General features: G+C 38.8%; 1 protein-coding gene across 2 annotated transcripts; it reads right to left on the bottom strand.

Annotated features, from left to right (window-relative positions):
• Positions 1-1,835: 1,835 nt before the first annotated feature.
• Positions 1,836-15,345, bottom strand: LOC121064562 (carbonic anhydrase 3-like). 2 transcript variants are annotated; one of them, XM_040546227.1, is made up of 7 exons: positions 15,205-15,345; positions 14,861-15,058; positions 11,329-11,447; positions 9,272-9,364; positions 7,180-7,245; positions 4,679-4,834; positions 1,836-4,108 (listed from the first exon to the last, which is right to left on the bottom strand). In XM_040546227.1, exons 1-7 carry the CDS (start codon positions 15,239-15,241, stop codon positions 3,989-3,991), a joined length of 789 nt encoding a protein of 262 aa, XP_040402161.1. In that variant the 5' UTR covers positions 15,242-15,345; the 3' UTR covers positions 1,836-3,988. The 2 variants fall into 2 exon arrangements, with proteins under 2 accessions (XP_040402161.1, XP_040402162.1); XM_040546228.1 differs by lacking the exons at positions 11,329-11,447; positions 15,205-15,345 and having other exon boundaries at positions 14,861-14,969.
• Between the last annotated feature and the right edge of the window lie 9,596 nt (positions 15,346-24,941).

Genomic DNA, 24,941 nt, shown 5'->3' with positions numbered 1-24,941 from the left:
ATTTTAATAAACATAAAACTTTACAATCTTTCTGTCTCTCCCTCACAAATAACCCTGAGATGGTCCATTTCATTTATTGCACTTTTTTGCAGATCATACTGATGATCTGTACAGCAGCCCTAGACTGAAGACACTTATAAAATGTATTCTTAAAGACAAGGTGAGTCAGATTTGTTCTGTAATTCATCATTAGCTGTACATGAGCTGTACTTTTTATGGGAAAGTGTTATAATATATTCTATCAAATTCTCATTTTTGGAAATAAAAATAATTCCTGAATGCATGCTTTATACTGAATATATACAAAGATAAATTGGAAAATTCATGGAGAAGAAAGGCAGATAGATGAGGTGGAACACATACGATATAGATAAATTTACTGGGGACAAAAGGCCTCAGGAAGAAACAGATTGATTTATTTTGTTAAACTGACAAAATGAGCGTTCTTTAACTCTGATTACTCAGAAGATAAATATGAGCAAGTGCATGCAGGACTCTCTCTTAGAGATACAGTAAAAATAATATATATTCTTTTTCATTTTGTAGTGGAAATGCATAACCATAGCTGCTTGTATATCAATGGTCATACCAGGAATTTATGGTACAGTTATGAATTTACACCCAACTGAAAAACAGCCACAGCTTTTGGGAAATTATTTCAGCTAGTAAAAAAGCTTTGAAACTGCAGGAATAACTTCTAATTCTCTAGCAATTGCTCTTGTGAGGTGTGGGATGCTGCAAGGTCCTTCAATGTCTCTCAAAACCTAATAGATGGTAATTTATTTCAGTAATTTCTCTGGACTGCTGAAATTAATGCATTATATGCATAAAAGTAATCAAGGATTTACTGCACCGTACTGATTAGGATATTTTTTTTTACACTTTTTAAAATTTGTGTGTCCAGAGGCTTTTTTCTCTATTTAAGGTAGAAAAGACAGCAGGATTGTAGTCCACAAAACATATTCTTATTTTGTTAACCAGTGTTATCAATACCAACTATGCAATCCATCAAAGGGAGAAAGGCAATGGTACAGAACTATGCACTCTTTATTCTTTGAGACAAATGCAAAGTCTAAAGCATATTTGCAATAAAGTTAGTAAATCTGAGGAGTAATAGTTTGAAGACAGAATAGAATGAGAGCAAATGCACAGGGGAATAACCTATATTTCAGGCAGGACTTCCTTGTGAGCCAATATACAAAGCATGTGTTTGCTGTAGGAGCCACAACTACTGTGCCAGTAGTTGATATGCTTCTGTCTAGTCTGCCACTCAAGAGCAGTACAGGTAATACTGAAATAAAGTAAAGGACATCTGATGTGTGGGGAGCAACTGCATAGTACCAGGGCAATTAAGATATTATTTCACTTTAAAAAGTTTACTTTGTGTGCTTAAGAAAGTATAAATGAATAAAGAAATTTCAAAATGACGTAACTATTTCAGCTATGCATGTGCTTGGCGCATGTGCTTCTTCCAAGAAAACCAAAATTAATATTCAAGTTAGTGATATTCAAGATCATACATGAATGCATGAACTTGGGAAAAATATAACAGATTATTTGAGTCCAGGCAAAAAATAAAAATAAAAGGCAAAAGTGTTTTATCTGATGTCTCATGTTTTTGAGGATCTGTTTGACTGGATACACAGAACCATGTTGAGATATTAAAACGAACTACAACAGATGAAAAGGTAGTTACTAGAATGGCTGTCCATCCTTGTATTACAATCAAATGAATCAAAGAAACCAGTAGCAAGATTTTGTAGTAAGTTCTTGTTACTTTCCATCACCACTCAGCATCAGCAATAAAACCAGAACAAATCAGTTTCTTATGTAAGTCAGTTTATTGGTTCTCGGAAGACACAAAAGCCATTAATTTTAAGTGCAGGCAAACTAATCCTGTTTTATTGCCCCAATAATAAGAAATTAAAACATCACAGTCAATGCCTTTTAGGTAGGTAGACTCAAATTCTTGTCTCAGTTATTTACGTAGAAACTTTCTCAACACCAAGATCAACTGCATAAGGATATAACAATAAATTTTACATGTAAGACACAGTATAATAGAAAAAGTTGTTTATGAGCTTTCTATAGAAACATTTTATGTGTTGAGATGTATAGACTCAAAGGTTAAAGATCTAAGAGACTCTTAAATTAATGCTGTTGCAAGTGCCTGCACTCCTAAAATCAAAAGCAGATCCTTCTGATAATAAGTCAATGGCAAAACAATTGTAAACAGGATTCAATCAATACTCAGTTTCTGCTGACACGAACTTGGTTTTTAAAATAAAATTGCTTCATACTAAGCAAAATAAGCTTCTAGTAAACTGAAATATTAATTCTCAATGGGAATTCAAAAATTATTTGAAAAATTGTAAGTGAGTATAAAGGATCAAAATCCACCTTCAGTTTTATCCCTGAATTCTCATTGAATTGTGCTGGTAATAACAGCAAAAATTTAGCCAATATTGCCTGTTCCTTACTTCACCGCTGGAGCACATTTTTTTCTAGCAAAGATGAAAAGTGAAATAGTGAAGGGTGACTGGGAAATGCCTCTTCTAGCCACTTGTACCCCTGATTTTTTCAAGTTTTGACATATTCCTTATGTACGTCACTGTGAACATGTTTTGTTGCAGTATCTCTAGAACTCTCTTTGCCACCTATTCATGAGTTAGAGGAAGATAATCCCCAAACTTAATTTTCAGGAGACTTTACTCACCATGACTTTGACTACCCAGTCTTCTGATTGGTACCACGCTGAGAAGTCATCCCAATGGTCAATATTACGTAGCAGATATTTACTCACATATTCTGCATGCGGAGCTAACCTAGATGGTAGTTGTGTTACACTGTTTGGGGAGCATGCCGAAATGATAGCATTTTAGCATTGTGAAGGACAGGGGAAGATGTTTCTGTCTGCCAGTCATTCTTTGCTCAGATCATATGTGCCAGCTGAACTGCCTCCCAGAAAGTGACAGCGCTAAAGAGACTTCACTTAGAGCCTCCAACTACGCAGAGTCCCAGTAAACAAACACTTAGGAGACTTAATCTGGATTTTTTTAGTAGCAGGGAAGACAAATGACATGAGTCATCAGCAAAGACCCTCTCCATATGCAACCAAATCCCTAATAGGTGAAATCATTAATATGTAGACTAAGATGCCAAAAAAAAAAATAGGCCAGAGGATCAAAGATAAATCCATCATCCTGAGAGGTAACAGTAGAGCAGCAGGAGCAAGGCACTTCACCCCCCAGCAATCCTAAAGCTGCTGTACTAATACAAGGCAACCTGATACCAGCAATGCTTTAGGGCTGGATGGGTGAAGTAACAGTAGCAGTAAATCAAGGAAAGATCAATGGGCAGCTGCAGGACATGGCAAAGACAGCAAATGCTGCCATGACAGCAAGGTATATCTTTTTGTCTTCACACCACAAAAGCCAAACATGCCTGATTGTATCCCCAGAATCCTGGACAACAAACTATGAACAAGAGAGGAAAAGAAAAATGTGGTACATTAAAGAGGAGTTTACTCTTTGGATGCTTGCACAATGTGGGACATCTGAGGAAGTTATCTACTAAGATGCTGTAGGAGCAGGCATTTTAGCTCCTGTTCATGTACTGTTTGACCCACTGTTATTTCTGCTTTCCTGAGCTACTGGTTCATTTTTCTGCCTTTAGCACATTTCCTTTAAAATTCATTTAAGTATTGGAACTGAGCCCGTTTTTCTTCCAAGACCACGTGGCAGAGAAGTAACACTATCACAAATGCTAAAACATGAGGTCAAGGAATACATGTATTTCACATTTCCTTCATAAGGTTAGTGATTGCATAGAGTATCTTCTTCTGCTTTAAAAAATCAGATTCAGTTTTACCACTCAGAATGTTAAGCTGAGAAACACAGATCTTGATCCAGAGGAAAAGCAGTAAGAGAGCAAAAACTAACTATGCTTTAGAATGCAGGGATTTTCTCAACTCAGGCTCCACAGAGCTTTACTTGAACGAGGCTCTCACCATCCTGCCCTTCACAGGCTGAAGTGGACGCCAGTTATCAACCAGTGGGTTCATGGCTTCGTTTTCACCATTCTTGGAAAGGCTACGGAGCTTTGCCATCTGCAAGGAAGAAAAATAAAAGCGGACGTGTAAATTCATCTGGAAACAGTCCCTTGATGCCTAGAACAAACACTGAGGCAGATGAGGAATTTGATTGTACAACCGATACATTAATTTGTATTATCATTAGGATTTACAGGTTCTAGCTAGTTTGGTTCTTCTCACTGACAACTTTTAGGAGGTCAGTAATTTTCCTGCACCAATAATTTCTTAAACCTGCTAGACATTACTCTTACTTGCCACTTGATGTTGAAGCACAAAGAATGAACCGAGGCTGCTGAGAGGACTGAGTTCTGTGCCTCTGGGGCAATTCTGCCTACACAGGTCTCCAAGATCCCACAAACACTCCTGCTGAAGCTATTCCAGATCATGTCTAGGAAGACAGCCCAATTCTCAAGGTCAGCTTTGCAGTTCAATTCAGCTTAACTCTTTTTGTAGCCAATTTTTCACAGTCTTCAGCTCTCCTCATAAAAAAATGCAAGGTAACATATGGCTTGCAGAACATTACACTGACGTGGTGCGAGACTGTCGAGAACTAGTAAAGGAGTAGCAGCACTAGCTGGAGTTTACCTGGTCTGGGCTGACTTCAATGGGCTCCCTCAAGAGAATCCAAGTGATGCACTCCTCACAGGGGGGTGTTGTGAATGAACCGTGGTAGGTCCAGTAGTCCCGAGATTTGGGGAAAAGAATTGATGGATCGAAGTGCTGAAAAGGAGCCTCTTTCCCCTTAAAAAACATGAAAAATCTCTTAAGTAATTCTAGGCATATACAGCATGAAAGACACCAGCATCAATGTTATAGGGGAAGTAGTTAAATATCAAGATTCATGCAAGAGATCAACCTCCTTTTCGTCTCGTTAAGTATCTGCCCTGAAATTAGTAACAACTGAAATTTTGACTCCATTAATAAATTAAGAGAAATTACAACCTGAATTGTGCAGGACCAAAGCAAATTCATTGCTATATTTTTCTATTCCCCGTGCCCTCAAAACTAATTAGTGATTATCAAAATTTGTTTTATTTGGGGTCATTTGGGATAAAAGTTAGGGCACTGCAGGTTCTGGTACCATTTTTATCCAATAGAACAGTGGCCAGGTGCTTATCCAAGATTCAACCTTCTTCTCTATCTCAAGGAATAAAAATCTGCATCTTTCTCCCCCTGAACCTGTTCTCTACTTACATTGCTATGGTGACACTTTTAATCTTTTCGTTGGCACTTCACACAGAAAGCAAAAATTGAAATACTCCCTGGAAGGGTACAGGACTTTGAATGCCTTTTACTAAAGGTGAATATCAACAGACAAGGAAGAACAGCAGACACCAGACAACATTTCCTAAAAGGGTTTTCTTTTCTACCAAAGGGCATACTCAAGAAAGTATCTCAACAGGAGTGTAATGAGATTTTCTTGTCTCCCCTGCAGGTGACCATGAACTAAACAAGAAAGTTTAGTTCTCTACTGGTAATTTAGGAAGCAATTCTGGAAAACTAAATCTGTTCTTCCAAATTCCTGCTCCTCTAATAGAGAATCTTCTCTAGATAGAAACAGAGAACTACCCTACAAAGTGTAATGGGAGGAACTGAAATCTTTTCCACACATCCTTGCACGAAATACCAGCCGAAGGAATAGCATCAAGATTCCAAATGCCTTCCTGACAAAATTATTCGGTAAATTCAAGATGAGTTTGCAAATAGCTTCAAACAGAACTGTGCTTTTTCAGTAAATACAGTACAGTGTCCAAGAAACTCCTCTTTCTGTAATGTATCACAGCAATTGAGACTGCATGTGAGATAAATACACTGATGATACCATCCATTAATCTATCCTGAAAAATAAGTCTCAGTAAGATGTATGTTATGACAAAAACAGAAGGTTTAAGAAATAAAATACAAGATCTGTACGACTGCACATGACCTATCTTTCTCTGCTTTTCTAGAATTGTTGCTTTTCTCAGAATCAAAACAAACAGTATCTGTAGGAAATCAGATTTCTTCTATTTTTTCTGTTTTGCAGTTAGAAGTCATAAATTCTGCCTGTGAGGCAGTCCTGAATATGATGTAATGGGGTAGTTATCACTATCACCTCGTCATAATTATATGAGACACAGTGTTTCAAAGGGCCATTTATAAACTTTTTTCAACTGTAGCAAAGCTCTTCTGCATGGTAAATGGCCAAAAAGGGACGAAAGGGTTACGAGAGGAAGCTCAAACTATATTAAGATTGATATCATTGACAAAGTAGGTGGCATAAAATTGACCTTCAATTCCCTCAGTAGAAAAAATGAAATATAATGAAAGCTAAGAAAAGCTAAGCTAAGGTTGAAACAAAATTAATAAGACTAAGTGAGAAGATAACAGATTTTAGAATCAGACCCTCACATCAATGACAGTAAGTATTTACAAACCTACATGCTTTAAGTATTTATATACTTAAAGTAATGAAAGAAATTCTGCTAAATTTGCAAGAAAATGTTTATAAACTTTGCAAAATTGGAGTCCTAGTGATCTGGTGATATGTTCAACATCATATATAAAACTGAGTTTTAGCATCATTAGATAGAATCATGAGGCTTTTCATGAAGTGGAATGGTAAGGTAGACCTAGGAGTTAGGTTATGTTAAATAATGATGTTAAGAAGTAGCATCATAATTCTCTGCAAATAGATTCCCTTCTGCAGTTTTATGTATGTAATAGGTATGGACTTTTGGTCCTTAGATATGCATTTTGTCCTCTGACCTCAAGTTCAAAAAGCTTTTAATTTCTTCTTGGTGTTTGTATACTAGCTTATTTACACACAGCAGTGCCAATAAGATTATCAACTATGCATGCAAGGATTGACAAAATATCATCCACAGCATGAATAATTACAGAAGCGAAGAGTTATATGCCTACTTCAATAAAAAAAGTGTCCTGCTCCACAGTCCAATCTATCACCTCCGGTGCTAATGTTAGGTACCAGAATGATGCTAAAAAGAATGAATCTCAACTTTGGATTTCTACTGCTGATGCTTTTCAGCTACATTTTATCACAAAAAAAAAAAAAAAAAAAAAGAAAGAGAGGAGAGTTTTGATACCTTGGTCTTAATGTTATCTATTTCTTCAAGAATTCTCTTCATTTCTGGTTTGGGAGTTTTTCCAACCTGTATGCAAAGCGCAAGTATAGTATATTTTCATCGTGTTCCACGGTATGTAGAAGTATATCACATCCATCAAGTTAGGCAGCAGTACCCTTGCAGTCCCAAGCTTAATTATTTAATTAAAAAAGGCATCCGTGTGGATTCCAACTCTGTGTGCTTATTGGTGGGGCCCACCGGGCACGAACCTATGGACAACACCCCTTAGAGCATCCAATACAGACTGGCACAAAACTGTGTATGTTAAAAGAACGTCCAAAATAGAAGACTCAAGTAACTGGCTTAGTAAATCAAAAGTGTGCTGTAAGACTCCACAAGGCATCTCCCACTGTCTGAGCAACAAACTGTGCACCCAGTGTCAACTAGACGCCGCAGGGTCCAGAACTAGGCTCCTAGTTTGGAAGCAACCCACAACTGCTGTGAGATGGGCACTCAGCAAAGTGCTGGTAGTCTGAACATATGGAGCTCTTACAGACACAGAATATCCTGCCGTACATATGCAGTCAGATCAGATCTGGTGAAAGACATATGATGAGAATCATGTCATGAACTCCTAAAGCTATGGGGTCATTCTATTGCTTGTGTTCATGATGTTTAGCACCACCAAAAGCTTTGACATGGCTCTGCATCTACGAGTAAAGACAGTATGCATAAGACATGCTTTTAATGACGTCTTTTTTACAAAAACAAATTAAATTCCCATTATTCAGAAGATAATTCAATCTCTGTTCTAGCAATACTCAAAATCCAGTCATGAAACAAGACAAACCCAGAGCAGAACAATGACTCCTGTGTCAAAGAGCAAGAAAAAAATGAAAGAAGGCCAAGGAAGATAGAGCGATACTACTTTATTTTGTAGACTTTTTAGCTGACCTTAGCATGGTCAATAGGAACATAATGTTATACTTTGTAAGTTGTGCTTTACAAGACAAAGCTTTAATCCAGAATAGACCAAAAAAGATGACAAAGGAAAATAATCAAAGGACATTGTCTAGCGGAAGGTGTCCCTGCTCATGTCAGGGGGGTTGGAACTAGATGTCCTTTAAGGTCCCTTCCAATGCAAACCATTCTGTGATTCTACATAGTCATAAGGGAGAATCTGTACAGGTGCTGAAATTCTATCACTATCAGTTTAAAACAACTACAAGAAAAAATGTCAGGCTGGTTCACAGTATAACAGAATTAAAATGACATTGGATTTAGTCTGTCCAGGGGTACTGTTGTAAAATTAATTATATCCACTTGCTACATTTGTATGAATGCAAATTAGCAGGGATGTATCTGACACTGTGCTCAACCTGAAGATCACACCTGTGAGTACAATGAGAACCATATATTTGAAGTTTGCATAATTTATCCTACTGGGTTGTTTGCATGTAAGTGTTTCTGAGTGTCCTAGACCACATACAGGTTTGAAACTAGGATTGATTTATGTTCATAAAAAAAATCAATTGCAAAATATCAGTACTGTAATATTTTTTATTAACCTGCTGTATTTCAAAGTTAAGATGTTCAGTGAACTCCTTTTACCATCAATTCTTTCAAGTACTTGGTCTTTTGGAGCAGGTTCCTTAAACTCCTTTTGATTCTCAGCTCATGTAGGGATCATCAAGAGATCAAGGGAGTGAATCAGTCAACATAATCCTGCTAACAGGTAGATATAATACCTGTTAGCAGACAAAGGGCAGGAGGAAACACTCCTCCTATGCAGACTGTCCTCCTCACTCAGTACACATCACAGCACAGAGCTGACCAGCTATCAGGGACAAAGTTAGCAGGTGTCCCAGGCGTGAAGTTCTGTGTCTTTTGTTCAATACCACCTGTGATATGTGCCACTGGTGTCACAAATGGTGGCAGAAGTCTGCTCTGAATGGGTCAGTGCATGCAATCTGAAGGGCCCAAGGACATATGTGACTTCAGTCTGTGCATCACTTTGAATGTTTTCCTGTAAAACGATACAGTGTAGGGAAAAATAAAGGTAAAAAGACAGTAAATACAGAAAATATTTGAGAACTGAATGTTTGCCACTTACTTTCAGAAAAATGCCCACAACAGCCACACCATCAGGTTGTTTCAAAGCTCCAGCAAAATTGCCATGTTTTGGATTCCAGTGTACCATGTGTAACTAAAAATCAATAAAACCTTGGTTATAAATGCAAGAGATTGCCAGAGGTGCAGTCTTACGATCTCTTACATCATATTACAAAATTTCCACTAGACAGCAAGTAAAGGAATGAACATGAAAAGGAAACTACACATAAGTATCTCCAGTTCATGTTCCCATGCTTCCACGTGCTCGCACTTTCTATATATACCACTTTGCATTTGATTGAAGCATAAAGGAAAGAAAATGGACTTTACCACACAATGTCTTTTAAAAATTCATCAGACAATTTGGCTATACACAGTTCAACCCAAGCATGTGACATGCAAACATGCAGTGCATAAAGCACCTACTGACATGCACTTCATTCCAGTAGATCTTGAGGTTATGCAGATATCAGCTCTGGGATTTACTCTGGGTTTTATCTAGTACATTTGTTATTGTTTTTTAACTCTTACTGCTCTCTGCACATCATACCGGAGAGGAGTAGAGATTGTAACCTGGCAGTTCCTTCTTATTTCTGCTTTCAACAATGCTTATTTTCAGGATATACTTTAAGTTTTGTATCTCCTTCCAGAAAATCTCCTGTATATAGCTACAAGTACTGCAACCAGCAGTGTCTCAAAATAAGCAGTGTCTGGAACATGGTCCCATACAAAACAATAGGAGTCTGGTGCATATTTTGAATGCAAATTTTTAACTTTTTCTTTTAAACTATTTTATTTATTTTTTAAATAACAGCAAAGTAACTTGCCTGGAATACAAACTTGTGTAATGCTGTTTCTTTTCCCTTATGGATAAAGATATAATTGCTAAGGATAAAGGTAGAGTAGCCATGTATCTTTGGCCACATTTTGGCAAAATGTCATACATTCCAAGCATTCTTCTCTTGTCTATAAATACCCAAATACTGCAAAAAGAAAAAAAAAAAGCAAAGTAAAAAGTCTGTGCTTGAACTAACCAAAAAGTAGCCTGAGGAAGCAGAATTTGTCTGTAGTCAGTCACAGAAAGTAGAATACTATTGCAATTTGGCTGTGGCTAAGGAATGTGAGGAAAAAAAACCCAAAGCATCACCTACAGTCATTTCTGCAACGCATGTGCACACTGACCCTGTAAAATATCTACCAGAATTTTCTCCTATGATGGGTGGGCAGAGCCCCTGTAAGCTCTGCACCTCGAGGTTATAGGTGATTTACGGTCATAAAACACTGCTGCAGTCTTCTTTTGTGGACATAGGTATATATTTTGAACCTATTCTCAGATAAGACAGAGGAAAGAAATTAAGGAAGAACTTGCTAGTAATTGCCTAGCATCACTAGTGAATTCTGTCACATTTATTACCTGTTGATGTCTTCAGGGCCTAAACCAGCCATTAGTTTTAGCAGCTCTGGACAACAATGGCATAGTAGTTTATATATAAAAAAAATCTGTTTACCACAGTTCTTGAAAGCAGACAGATTTTAAAGCACACATGTTTGGCAGTTGGAACATACTCTCTTTAACAGCCTGAATCAGTTTTAAGGTAGATCTAATTTTAAACTTCAACTTATCAAGTGCACTTTTCGGCACTTTTTTCTACTCATAACGCTTCCTGAAACTAACTTAGTAATTCAAGTTATGCTACAAATTATTAACAGCCAACAAAGCATCAGCAGAAAACAGAGCTTTCTATTTGGAAATAACATATCGCTTTGCCTCAAGGATTTTTAAAACATTATAGAAAAAGAGCAAAAACTCATTCAATGAAGCAAATTTCATGTTAGTATATATTTGTAAAGACCTGTTTGTTGGCAGGTGCAACATATTCCACTGCACAGTGATGAATATTCACAAGTTTCATAGACAGATTTTAGAGAAAAAAGAAACGAAATAAACAGATTTTAAAGAAAAAATAAATACTTGTAAAAGGGAGAATGGTTAATCTGTTCAGATGCACAACCAAATTCCAGTTAGTACTGAAGACTACTGTTAAAACTCAGTCCTACCTCTGCTGCATATTTCACCCCATCTATGACATGCTCAGAGCCATGGTCATCAGAGGAACCCCAGTGCAAGTGCAGCTGGCGCAGCCTGTAGGCTCCTGTGAGCGGCCCACCTCTCAGCACTGCAATTGATAATCTCCATCAACGCCAGCCTACAAACTAGTCTGTAAGCAAACTATGGTTACAGCGTGGTTGGATGCTTCTAAAAAGAAAAAATGTTCTTAGGCAAATAATGCTTACCACACATCAGCAATTTGCATAAACCCTGACTCTCAAAACACCACTCCTGTTCTTTCTGTTAGGTTTGGGGACTTTTTTCAGCAGGGACTGCCTAGAGGATAAGCTCTCAAATGTATTTTTTCATTCATTACCTAAGGCAGCAATGAGACGTGTTCCCTTACACAGAAAGCCGATAATGCAGTTCACAACTGCAGTGCCAGAAGACCTTGCTTAAATAGCATTCAAGTTTGAACTTCTAACAATAGCTTTGAAGTTCAAAGTTAACATATTTAAAACCTCTTGTATCCAATGGTGTCAAATTAATTCTTGATATCACGTGTGTTGGAATACCTACAGATAAAAGACGTGCTAAGCACAGAGCAGAAGGTTTAACTCTGCAGTTTCTCTTTTAAGTTGGCATGTGTCATAGCCATTGACAGAGGCACTGCTTCAGGTTTTAGGCATGCCTTCCTCTTACTTTTTTGACTTTGTTAATATATAAGTAAATTATCCTAACTAACTCAATACTGTATAGAGCTCTCAGTGGAAGATATATCACTTGATTATTATTCTTGTTTCACTTCTGAATATAGGAAAAATGGTACAGACTCTATGGCCCAAATTCTTGATAGTATTTGCTTGCCCTTTTACACTGGAATTTGCGTGAGGGAGGAACTTTCCTTTAGGAGCTGAATTTGTGTTCAACCTACATTTATAAGCTAAATCAGTATCAGAGTTAGAAACTCATTTATCAGTGGTTTCTTACCAATGGCCCTTTTGAGAAATCAAATACCGTGTAGTGCTTGGAAACAGCACTCCATAAGGGTCCACAGATATCTCCAGCACAAACATAAACCTTTTTAACTTGAAAGATTTTTCCATGAGATTAGACCAAAAAAGTGTTTCTGAAATTCTTTTTCCTGTGGCTCTTTAGAGCTGTTAAACATTGTATTTGATTCCAACAGACAAATCTACTACCCAGCAGCCTGTAGAAAATTAGGTGCAGGGAGCTCACATTGGGTGTCCAGAGGAGCAAGAGAGATAATGGGGAGGGAAAATGATTTACGGGAAGGGCTACACCAAGGGCTGCACCCATCTTGACCATATCAGGGTCTTTCTCCAACACAATTCCCTGGGCAGACACCTTCCTGAGCCACCTCTTTCTAAACATTTCTGCCTTCAGGAATCTGCAAAGAAGACACATCAGATCCATCCAGAAAGGTTCATAATCAATTTAATTCCTTATATGCTTTTAAGTCATGGGATTGATTTTATGTAATGCTTGTGGACAAGAATTCCATGTTAAAACAGAAGTGTAATTTATTATTTTTCTAAGGCTTCTATATAGAAATAACAGTAATTGATATTAAAGCACAAAAACATAAAGAGATGGTCCTTGTCCTAAATAGTTTAGATTCTATCATCTGTGAGATGTGGAAAAATAACATGTAGCTATAATCGTAAACAGAGGAGTCCAAGGAAACAATGAACTCATCAGAATAAACAGGAGTGATTGTAACCTTTCAATATACCATTGATATATATCATTAATTATATAGCTTTGTAAGAACAGAATCACAGTAAAAATGCCATCAAAGCTGATGCAAAAAAACAAACAAACAACAACAACAACAAAAAAGCAACGGAAAGTTACTGTTTTCCATTAATTAGTTTGTTTTCCTTCTTGTTAGAAGAAAGTCAATATCAATATTGCATACTCTTGATATGTCTTCACATTATATGGTATGTGAATTTACTTTTAACTTTAACTGCTGCTGCCTGTTTGTATTCAGAACTATAAGCTAATACACCTCTGGAATCCAGTTTTGAAAAATTTAACTTGAGATGCAAGACTGATCTCTCAACTAAATAGCAAAGCCATTTCATGGCTTTTCTGAAGTGGCTTCTACAAAGCAGAGGGAAAAGAATCATTATCAAATGTCAAAGGTTGAGTCAAAAGAATCTAAACATTTCCAGAACTTGCTGAACAGTTTTGGAATTACCACTCAAAGTAGATAGTCACAATCACTAAGCTATGTAGTCTGCATGCAGCATACTTAATGTAGGTGTAATGCTTTATTGGTGCTGCAGAATATGTACTGAATATTACTGCATGAATATGCAGTGATGATAACTGTTGGGATTTTTCATTTAATTGTAATTATATTTTTTCCCTTTTGAACATACAGTTGTAGTTCTGCTGTTTACACAGTTAAAAATTCCATCTTTGGCATTTTGCTTAAATAGGCATTCAGGCTTTGGGCTCTGTTTACCTGCTTTGTTCTATCAAAAATAACATTGCCATGCTTGTTTTCAGATAATACTACTCTAGTTCACGTAGCTTCTGTGACTGTCCATCACTGTTTAAACAAGTATGACCATGACCATCAAGAAAAGCCAAGAAAAATGTCCTATGCAGCAAGAGGTGCTGTAGCAAGTTGTTTTTAATTGGTTGCTTCCTTTTGCATTCAAGGAAGTAAGTATTTGCAAATTCTTAAGGGAAATAGTAACAGCATTTGTGATTTGACTACATCCATTTCTCCAACCTGGAAAAGTCAGTAAAACCTCAGTTTTGGGTAGCTGCTCATACCAAAATGATGTAGGTAACTTTTGCCAAGAAAAGTTCTAGATTCAAAGGCTGATTTTTGTGATTTAATGTTAATATATGTAGTAGAGATGTCTGCAGAACTAGAAAAAGTAGCCAGGACAAGGATGTACAAGTTTCTCTGTTATACCTAAGACACAGAATTGAGTGTGGATTGGATACCTTCCCTGGAAAAAATAACCATAATGTCTAAGTGCTCAAATATACTGGAACACTGTGAATCTCAAAATCTGAAATAGCCACATGGCTAAACAGAGCAATCATCAACCTGACTGTCGAGGATGTGAAGCAAACAGAAGAAATCTAGATCAAAGCCTGTGAAAACATGCAAGTTTTGTGCTTACGAAGCATTTAATACAGCACATTAAACCCTTCTGGATAAAATTCTCTCATTTTACACAACACCTGAGGACTTGGTGTCCATGCAGAAGGTTACTTTAGGGAACTGCTAGCAGTAATACCTGGCTGCTACTCAGTCTCCCTTTTCCATTGAATCTGTGTGACAGGGGTGTCCATGCAGCTGCAGCCTCCCTGCCCAACCTGTGCTCAACCTAAAAAAGGCAGGATGCACAGAAATAAACTCTGGACCACACCTCACCTACCCAAATAACTTCTTCCATGTGGGCTAGTTACGGTGGGCTGTGTTTTGATTACAAGCACTATGTAAGCTTTAATTCCTGACAACCCCCAAAAGCCAAAGCAAAAGCTGACCTGATCTATCAAAACTGTCATCAAAGACAACTCTGCAGGTCCGCCCGTTGTTCAGGATGGTTTTGGCTGCTCCGGGGTCGTAACTGGCATGCCAAGGAGCGAGCGAAGAGTCGTGCCGCACATCTTTGCTGTTGATTTCGATGGGTGACTGCTTGTCACCTTTGGCCATAGGGTAGTTTTCATGCCAGCGCTCGGGTCCTGGGTGGAAACACAAGGGCAGGTCACCGACACCTCCCAGCCAGACCCCGGCTCGCAGCGGGGCGATGACCCCCAGCCCCGGGGCTGCCCTCCGGGCTCCCCCCCGGGGCGTTTCAACCCGAGGGAGCCCCCTCTCCCCCTCTCACCGTTGTCGCTGTCGTAGCCCCACACGGACTGGGCCATGGTGTCGCTGCCTGTCGTTTGCCTCGGTCCCCCGGCGGCGCTGGCGGCACGGTGGTCCCGTCTCTCCCTCCGCGGGGGCTTTTTATAGACGGCCGCCGCTTCATGTCCCCCCCTCGGAGGCGGGCAGGGGGCGGCGGGGGCGGGGAGAGCGGCTCTGACGGTTCCGGGCTGCTGGCGGGGGCGGCTCGGTGAGACCCGGGGCTGTGCCCTTCGTCTCCCAGCCCAGCCACGAGCGTGGGTTTAAACGCGATATTCGTCCCCCCTTCGCAAGGCAGGGGGCTGGCGGCGGGACGCTGCGAGTCTCGGGGACTCCGGTGCACAGCGCGCCCCGCCCCGCCAGACCTGAGGGGGCTGCATCGCCCTGACGGGGGGAGGCGGCGGCGGGCGGTGGGGCTGGGGTAGGAAGCCATGGCTGTGGGCTTGGGCGAGGTAACGGCGTGGGCACACATCAGGGCTTCGTCTCAAACTGGTTTCACACATGGTCCCATATTAACAACCCCAAAAGACACAATTATATGCCTGAAGGGATGTATCATAGTCGGAGAAAAGCCATGTCATTATGCAAAGCGAGCCTTTGTCAGCTGCAAAATAAACCTATTCCTTATAGTTGGTCAAATTCGAGTTTGATTTTGTCCGTTCGATTCTCATGTACACAGGGAGCCTTACACCAGATGGGGTGCGAGACCATGCATCTGCTGGCTGCTGAGCCCGTGGGTGGCTTGGGTATGCAGGGCCTACCAAAAAGTAGGAAATTACAAGGAAATTGGTTGGAAATTAGAAGACACTTCTTCTCAGAAAGAGTAGTCAAATATTGGAACAGGTTGCTCAGGGAGGTGGTGGAGTCACCGTCCTTGGGGGTGTTCATGGAAAGGTTGGACTTGGCGCTTAGGGACATGATTTAGTGGGTGACATTGGTGGTAGGGGGGATGGTTGGACCAGGTGATCTTGGAGGTCTTGTCCAACCTTAATGATTCTGTGATTCTATGGAAAGCTGCACACCCGAAGGCCGGTCCTCCAATCTCCACAGCTATTACCCTCTGCTAACACTGGCAACAAGGAGCATTGGTGAGGCCTAACGGGCTGAAATTCAGGCTGAGTATCTCATAGACTGTCGTTAAGCATTGGGACAAATCAGAATAGAGGCTGCATATTTCAGCCTCTAAATGAAAGCAAGCATTTGCCACATTAGGCAACTTGGCAATCTATATTTTGGTCAGGAAAACAGCTGTTTTTCAGATGATGGGGAGTCAGTGATCGTTATGGTGATAGTTGGCTTTCTCCCTACATTTTTGTTGAATGCTCAAAGGTTTTCTTTCAAATGCCACCTTGACTACAATCTCCCATGACTTTGTCACTCCATGTTAGCAGTACCACAACCATATCGGCCTCCTGCTAAATACTATCTCAAACTGCATACCTCAAGCTAAATAATATCTCAAGATAAATGTTTGGGGGTCTGCCAAGAGGTGTTGCACACCACGGAGGTTTCCAACATAGTTTCAGGGAGGTTGCTCAAATGCAGCATGTGCCCATCAGCACTGGAAAGTAGAATGAACATAAAAAACTGCAGCTTAGAGATGGTAAAAATTGTAAAACCCTTGTATTGGTGAGGTACAGGGAAGAGCTTGAGAAGCTACAGTATACAGAACATAAATTAATTTGGTCATATTTTACATCCCACAACCAGCTAGAGGATAAAGTCTCCACACATAGCTTACTTACATTGCTGGGTTAATAAATAGCTAAATTTTGACTTTGTTCAGGTTAACTACAATGATTTATTTAAACCTAATTAGTAAATTCTTCTTGCTTAGTAAATTCTTCTTGCTCTGAGGTTAATCATAAGTTGATATCCCCTGTTTGAGAGGAAGGTAGAACAAGATCTCTTCTCTTAGGAATCTGCTTCTGAGAAGATTCATATAGATCTTTATATATTCTCTATGTATCTTTAGAGAAGATTAAAACTTGTGAAACCTTAGAAGCTTATACAGTATTATAAGAGGTGTACCTATCAGCACCTTTAAAGATACAATGATGTGCTCGTAACCAAAGTGTCCTTTAAAAAGTGTAGTTCCTCCTATCTTTCTTAGACAGAAATAAAATAAGAAAATACTGGGAATTGATTTAGAAACAATGGGATGGAAAATTATATCTTTTCACTTTCAAAAAAAAAAAGGAACTCTGAAACAAAAGAAAATATAATCTTTTACTCTGTCATCAATCAAATGGATAATGACACATTTGTTTGCAAGGACAGGCATGTAAAATTGACACCTGTTGCAATTTTAATTCAGAAAGCTTAGACATTAATCCTTTTCAAATGGTTTCTACCTTATCTTCCTAGAGAGAAACATTTGTGAGCTTATGAAATTCTAATTGGAACAGCTTATTTTCTTTCTGTATAGGGAGACAGCTTAGTAGGCTTGTCTATTGATGGCTCAGAGAGACTTTTAATCAACTTCAGATATACAAGGAGTGCTTTTTGGAGCCATTTATAAAGGTAATGGACATGATTTGTATTACACACTAAAAAGTGCAAGTCAGTGCTTTCCCTAGTGTTCCATTTCATTGTTCTTCATGACATTTTGCACAATCTTTTCTATTAAGGAGTGCCATGATGACAGCAAAAGTCTTCATATTTACATCTTCCAGTGAGCTGGTCCTGTTGCACACACCTTCTCCACATGTAAGGCACTGACTTACACATGTAAGTGACAAACAAATGCTAGGATCAGCAACGGAGGTACTTGGAGTCAGCCCCAGACAGAGTCATATCATATTGTTTCATTAATGTTGTGGTGCTGTTATTCGTTTCCTTTAGGTTTCATCATCAAAGGTAGAGCAAGAAGAATTTGTAGTAGCTTTATCTACATTAAAAGGTAATCACAATAAAATGCTCTTAGCATCCCTTAGGACCTATCTTCATATTCATCTTTCTTTTCTGACATTGGCTCAGAAATTCATTATCATCTAACTTGAATAACATCACTTCCTCCAGAAAGTAAATGCATCTGTTACAGAAAAGCCATTATAATTAAGAAAAGCCCACAATTTTAAACATCTAAGAAGAACAGTTTTTCCTAGTGCATTCAAAGCTGCATTGCAATAATTTCAATATTTTTTTTTTTTCTTACATGTCTAGAGAGCCATCAGGCATCTGAAATAGTGAAGGGGAGAGTACAACAAAATCAACCTATATCATTCATGAAAAACTTCAGGATTTCTGTGAACCCGGCTACAGTATGTGTACTGCACCGGCAGTACAACAATATGCTACTAATGAACACATCCTCACAGTATCTTCTGAAAAGAAATTATATTATACCCATTTTAGAGGTGAAGTTATTCAGGTGTGAAATATTTAAGGATGCCATCCATAAAAGTAGTCTTACATCTCTTAAGCACTTTTTAAAATCTCACTGAAGTTATTTACCTGTGAGTACATAAAAGGACTGCAAAAAAGCAGGGAATCCAATAGTCTCTTACTGTATGTTTTCATCAGGTAATGCTTACTCGTGAACGTGTCTGCATGCATTAGTACTCAGTGGTAGCACTGTATGACATAGCAAGTTGATATCTATTTCATCAGAAAAATAAAGATTTGAGAATCAGAGAAGGAAAAGTAAGATGAAAAGACTAGGGAATTGAATCAAAACCGACTGAAGCAAATGGCAGATTTCAGCGTCAGCATTAGTGGTTCAGTCTAAAAAATATTAGTAAAGTCATGATTTTACTTGCGGAAGCAAAGCTGTGCATTTGTTACAAGTGTTCTGATTTTGTTCTTGAAGGTAGAAGTGATTTGAGCATTGATAGGAGATTTCAAGGTGAACTGTAAGGGCAGGCTGAATAAATACTAAATTTGGCTTCTCTTAAACTGTCTTTATAGAATGGTCCAGGAATACAGCACATATGATGTGAGGACTTAATCAAATAAAAAGCAAGTGACATAGCATGGAAAGTGATTTTGTTAAAGAATGCTGCTGATGTTTTAGCTGTGAAAGATAGCTGCCAGACAGCTCCCTATCCCTGCTGTATCTGTAAATACATAATATCAAAAGTAGAATCCAATCCCAGTGCATATAAACCAGCAATCTTTGTTTTCTGTTACACTAATAAAATCACGTATGCAAAGTAGACAAGTACCTGCATCACACCTTCCTGTAACTGAAGAAAAATACAGTGGGATGACGTGTGACCAGAAGTGAAAGAATTTACCCCACACAGCAGTTGTAGAAACACTTGTCTGAAGCTGATACCCAACCACAGGATACAGTTTACCTCAAAATCTTGTCTGAATAAATAAAACACAGTAGCCCTGTTCAATACCTAAGCAAGCAGGTGCTGTTCATCCAAAAGAGGATTTTGTCTCCTAAATGAAAGACTGGAAGAGAAGGAGCAGTACTAATTAATATGCTATAGCAATGGGACACTTTCTGAGGGACTTGCAATTCAGATGCAATGTTTGCTTCTGCCAGACCAACCAAAGGCATAATCAAGCTCATTTCACTTATGGAAATACCTCACCTGATGTCGAAGACGCTTTCTTTGGTAAGGAAAGGAGAAATAAACAGAGTTTGGAAAATGGCTCAGAGCCATGGCTTTATCCAGGGCATAGAAAGCATTCACAGGAGAATGATGCATGGAAAAGGGACTTACTTTGTCAAGCTTTGGATCCCACCAGCCATGGCTGGCATGTCCAATACCTTGACATAACGAGAACAACCAAAGTGCTGTCCCACCTCAGTATGCCGATTTTCAGCAGTCTCCAAAGGCCAGCATGACAGCTAGGAATGGCTGACTGTAAGGGGACACACAGAAGTAAATATGCCAGCAGGATGTAATTCAAGAATTCCCCTGCTCAAAGCTAAGCTTTCCAGGTTCCACCATGCTTAGGGCTATTTCCCGTGGGTGATTTCATGCAAAGGGCTTTACCGGACAGAGCACAGAACGTGCCCACGATGAGCACATGGTTAAATAAGCAAAAGCATTTACTCAGTCCCTGTGGCCAATCTAAATATAAAATATCTTCCACTATATTTAATAGCTTGTGGAAGAAAACAATACAACAGAAAGGAATCCGATAATACAAAATATGGAAGGGGCAACAGTGTTTTTTTAACATATTGCACATTGTGTGCCAGGGAGTGCAAAAAAGGTATGTCACTCAGTGCTTTTGATTGAGGGATGCCATGGTGGCATGCGGTAGCCAGAAAGCCAAATTGTCATATGCCTTCATTTCACTGAGATGCCATGCTATGGAAAACATTGTAGGCATGAATGGAAACCCCCATTAACAGCCAGACCTATGTTGGAAGACTTGCCAAAGGAAAAAGAGAAGCATATTTGTTCAATTTTGTTGTTTTTATACAGAACAAGTTATTTAGCTACATTACTTTATTTGTTGAAAAACACAGTCTAGCACATCTAGACAAGCATTAGGCAGATTTTTATGTGTACTTCCATTTGAGGAGGGATATAGCTCAGCAGTCTTCAGACTCTAGGAATTTGCTTGAAAAATTACATCATTCTCCTGCTACAGTTCAGAACTTACATTACCATTTGCAGAACTTGGTATTTAATCCATGAGGGGCAGTCAACATGAAAACAGTAAACCAGACTTCAGATTTGGCAAAAGGATCTTAAGTTTTCCTTGTGTCAGTCAATTAAATTAATATGGACTTAATATTACTAGCAAAAATAAATAAATTAGTAAATTACTAAATAACATGCATAGATCTGATACCACAAAAACATGCTGCCTTTTAAAGACATATCATCCAGATCTGAAAAACTAAACTGCATAAACTCTGCAGGGAGATGACTCTTCTGTTTTTCTCATAGGAATTTGCTGTATGGCATTCACAATGAAATCCAAATCTGAGCTGGGCTGTCTACTTTTATACACACTGGCACAGTCTGACTTGAAATAATCCAAGTATGAGAATCTGACCTATACTGTTTGCTTTTATAAGCTGTGGACGTGTCTATTCAGAAATTCCAGCAGATTGGCAACTCTTTTATATCAAGGTAGAGTTTTGTGTATGACCTTCATCTTGTATGGTACTCTGGCAGTATCATCTACCTGAGAGCAGTCCTAACCAGACCACAGAAATGCTGAAATGAGGCTGGTGGAGTTCATAAGAGCTTTACAAAAGACATCTCAATGATATATGTCACATAGCTAATGATGCAGCAAATCAGAAATACTTCAGACATATTTTCCAGTGAGACACATCTTCTTAAAAGAGAATTTTATAAGGAAATCATTGGATTTGTTTTCAGCCTTTGAAATATGCCCTCTGCAGACAGCAGAGATTTCAGCTCTTAATCATCTTCCAAAAATCCCTGGAGAGATGCATGTCCCCCAAGCCCTGAGGAAAGTTACTCCTTATGAATCCATACCATTTGTGCACTTCTAAAGGTCAGAGCATAGCATCCCATTTCCATCAACACCTGTGGTTCTCTTCACTTTAATGGAGTCAAGATTTTACTTTGAGACCACAAACCCGCTTGAAGCTTTGAAAACAACATTGGTAGGTCATAAAAAGATGACTTGATGTGTAGAAGTATAAACATTTATGTGTGTGTAGCAAGTGTAAGGAGTGTATAATTATAAAGGAGGCAGTATAAGGAATCCCATGCTTGTCAAGTACACAAATTTCAGCAACACATATTGAAGAGCAAGTGTTAGCAGCAGAGAATAAAAAAATAGATATTCAAAAGCCTCCTGTAACTGACAAACACTATAATCTGGAAATGCTAGCATTCTCAGAAGAACACTTTAAGAAATTAGCAATATATCAAAGGCTTTTATTTGTTTGTTTGTTTATTTTAAGAAACCCCACAGAAGCAGTCTAGAAGAATGATATGCAGTGATCCTACAATGCAATCTTTAAAAATCTATCTGAGGATGCAGTTAGAGAGCAGCACATCATTTTGCAGTTGGCAACATTCTGCAGTCATATGGGAAAAATCCTCAGATTCCATTCTCTGTGTAGTAAGTCCTATTTCTATGAATTTAAACTAGTGCGTCTCCATGGGCTCCTCTACAATATGCAACTTTCTGTAGTATGACCACTTAAGCTCAGGCTGTGTTTTTTCTACATCACCTTCGCTCTTTAAAGTTGGCAATATAAGAAACTGTGAAGTGCTGTTGATCTGCCAGTTCAACCAGTGCAGTGGACTTCCCAGCACAAAAGATTTCTTAGTTTCTTTCCCTCCATTCTTACCATTCTGTCTTTCTTTCCCTCAGCCTTTCTCTTTTCTTCAACTTTCCCCATGGTTTTACTCTGCATTCTCTACAAATTTGTTAGTTGCCCAACACATCTTTACATTATGTGCTTTGAAAAAAAAAGAAAACTATTTTTCTCCTGAATCAATGCCAAGGCTTCATGTTTTGTTTTGCTGATTGATGCTAGATCCAATCAAACTCTGCAGTTCAAATCTTGTATACTCATTTTAATGACTCTGCTCACATACCCATAGCAGTGCTGGAGTACAGGAATATGTTTGAGATATGGAGCCAAAGTACTCAAAACCTTGCAGAACTAAGCTCTTAATTCTTGACCTCAAAGGTGTTTCAGTGCTACCTATAAAAGCATTAAAATTATCCAATATTATCAACTTAACTTTTAGTGGAGGTTTTTCTATTAGGAAACCCTTTGTGTCATGGAACTGTTATTTTTAGACAAGGACAGAGTAGTTGTGGCACAAACACCCCATATCTTCCTAACTGCAAATAAGACTGTTAAGGGCCTTGATGTTTTAAGTTAGATGCAAATAAGGAAATTATGCTTCATGTTTATGATGAAGACAGTGACTGCTATATTTTGTGCTGCATTTTTTGCTTTTTTGGAAGCAGTAGCAACATCATACCAAAGAGTGACACTGAGAGGTGCCCTCTGGTATTTGCAGCTTCTGCCACTACCATAATGGTCATGGCTTATAATGAACACATTATAAAACAGCTCAGAAATAGTGCACACTGAAATTCTTGCTGCTGTCCAGATTGGGACCTAGTACTTGGAGTATGCAAGCCCTGTCCTGTAGGGACTACACAAGCGACCTGGAACTACAAACTTTGGTCCTTACAACAGTAGTATTTGTGTATCCTCCCTGAATTGCCACAGGTGCAGATCCTAATCACTGTCATCATAGGAGAGCGTGATTCTGACTGTGGAAAGCAGATGAGAACACAAATAATTCTCTTTGATTCTTTATATTTGCTGGATGCATGGCTGATGTCGTTTCCCTTGTATTAGTGATTTCAAGAAATTCTCCATTCAACAGACTTGAACAATCATTCTAGACTTCGGGAATGCTTTTGGTTTGCAAGAAACAAAAATCAATGACTCCCTGTGTTCAGAATGCACACTAAGGTGCATTCTCTGACAATATGAATGATGCATCAGTTCACTGCTGCAAAATGGGGCTGCAAAAGGTAACCTATGTAATTCTTTAGGAGATTTTATTTGCCAGTTTGAAGAAATATGCTGGCCTGAAATATGAAAAATAAGGATTAATATTTGAAAATGCAGATCAGGAAATACCTGCAAGAAGTCTCAAACCAGTCAGTACTAGCAGTTTACATAACCAAGCAATATATGCAGATTTCTCTAACATCCCACACAGGAATAGCAAAGATTTCCCAGCTTTTCAGAAAGTACATTCCTCCAGTGTAGCACAACTGCAGTGAAAGGCATATGACAAGAATGAGAAGCAATTAAATCTAGTCCAGTCTTTGACACCAGTGTCCCTGAGGACCTGTGGTGTCACTCCCCTCCCGGTGTTAACGTTAGTGTAGTTGTGCAGAGAATTCTGCACTCTACTCCCTGTCTCACAAGACTGTTTTAAAAACAAGTAATGTGATTTCTGCAAACATTTTTATTCATCAAAATGGTGCCACAAATGCTACATGCTAAATGTTAGCCACATGCTTGTCATTGGAACACCTCTACTGACGGGGGGCAATATGATCAATACTGAGTGTGCACAACATGCTATATCACCAGTCTATTTTTTCTGTTTTCCTGTAGAGCTAAGGTCTGCAAGTAGCATGCTGGGTGGAAAGAACAGCAGACTGTACAGTGGCAGCAACCTGAAATTTATTTTAGTATGTCTCAGTTTGCTTTTGTAAACATTAGTGTTTGTACAGCTAGTTTTCATTATTCATTCTTCTTCCGTGTGCCTCTGGCTGGGCATTTTCCCAGCTTCAACCACGTGCTTTTTACAAAGGTTCTCTCCAGAAAATTGTAGCAAAGTATTTTAAGGCCTTAGACATGGAAAATATTTTCTAACATTGCATCACTATATCGTTCTTGACAGAGGCAATGAACCAGTGTTTCAATTATAGGCCGTATACACACAATTGGGCAACAAGCCAACAGTTTGCGTCAGTGTATTCCAGGGCCAGCAGCATTTGTTTAGCTATAATTCAGAGATGCTGTAGGTTATGATGTTCTATTGTGACTGGGAGAATAAGTGCCAGGAATTAAGCCCTTCTCAAGTTAGTATAATTTAATTAATCATAGAATCATAGAATCATTTAGGTTGGAAAAGACCTCTAGGATCATCTGGTGTAACCTTTAATCTAGCACTGCCAAGTCCGCCCATTAAACCATATCACTAAGCTTTACATCTACAAGTTTTTGAAGACCTCCAGGTACGGTGACTCAACTACTTCCCTGGGCAGCCTGTTCCA

The sequence above is a fragment of the Cygnus olor genome, chromosome 2 (assembly GCF_009769625.2).
Source record: "Cygnus olor isolate bCygOlo1 chromosome 2, bCygOlo1.pri.v2, whole genome shotgun sequence".
Classification (NCBI taxonomy): Eukaryota; Metazoa; Chordata; class Aves; order Anseriformes; family Anatidae; genus Cygnus; species Cygnus olor.
The sequence above is the reverse complement of the archived record's forward strand: the minus strand, read 5'-3'. Positions and strand labels throughout refer to the sequence as shown.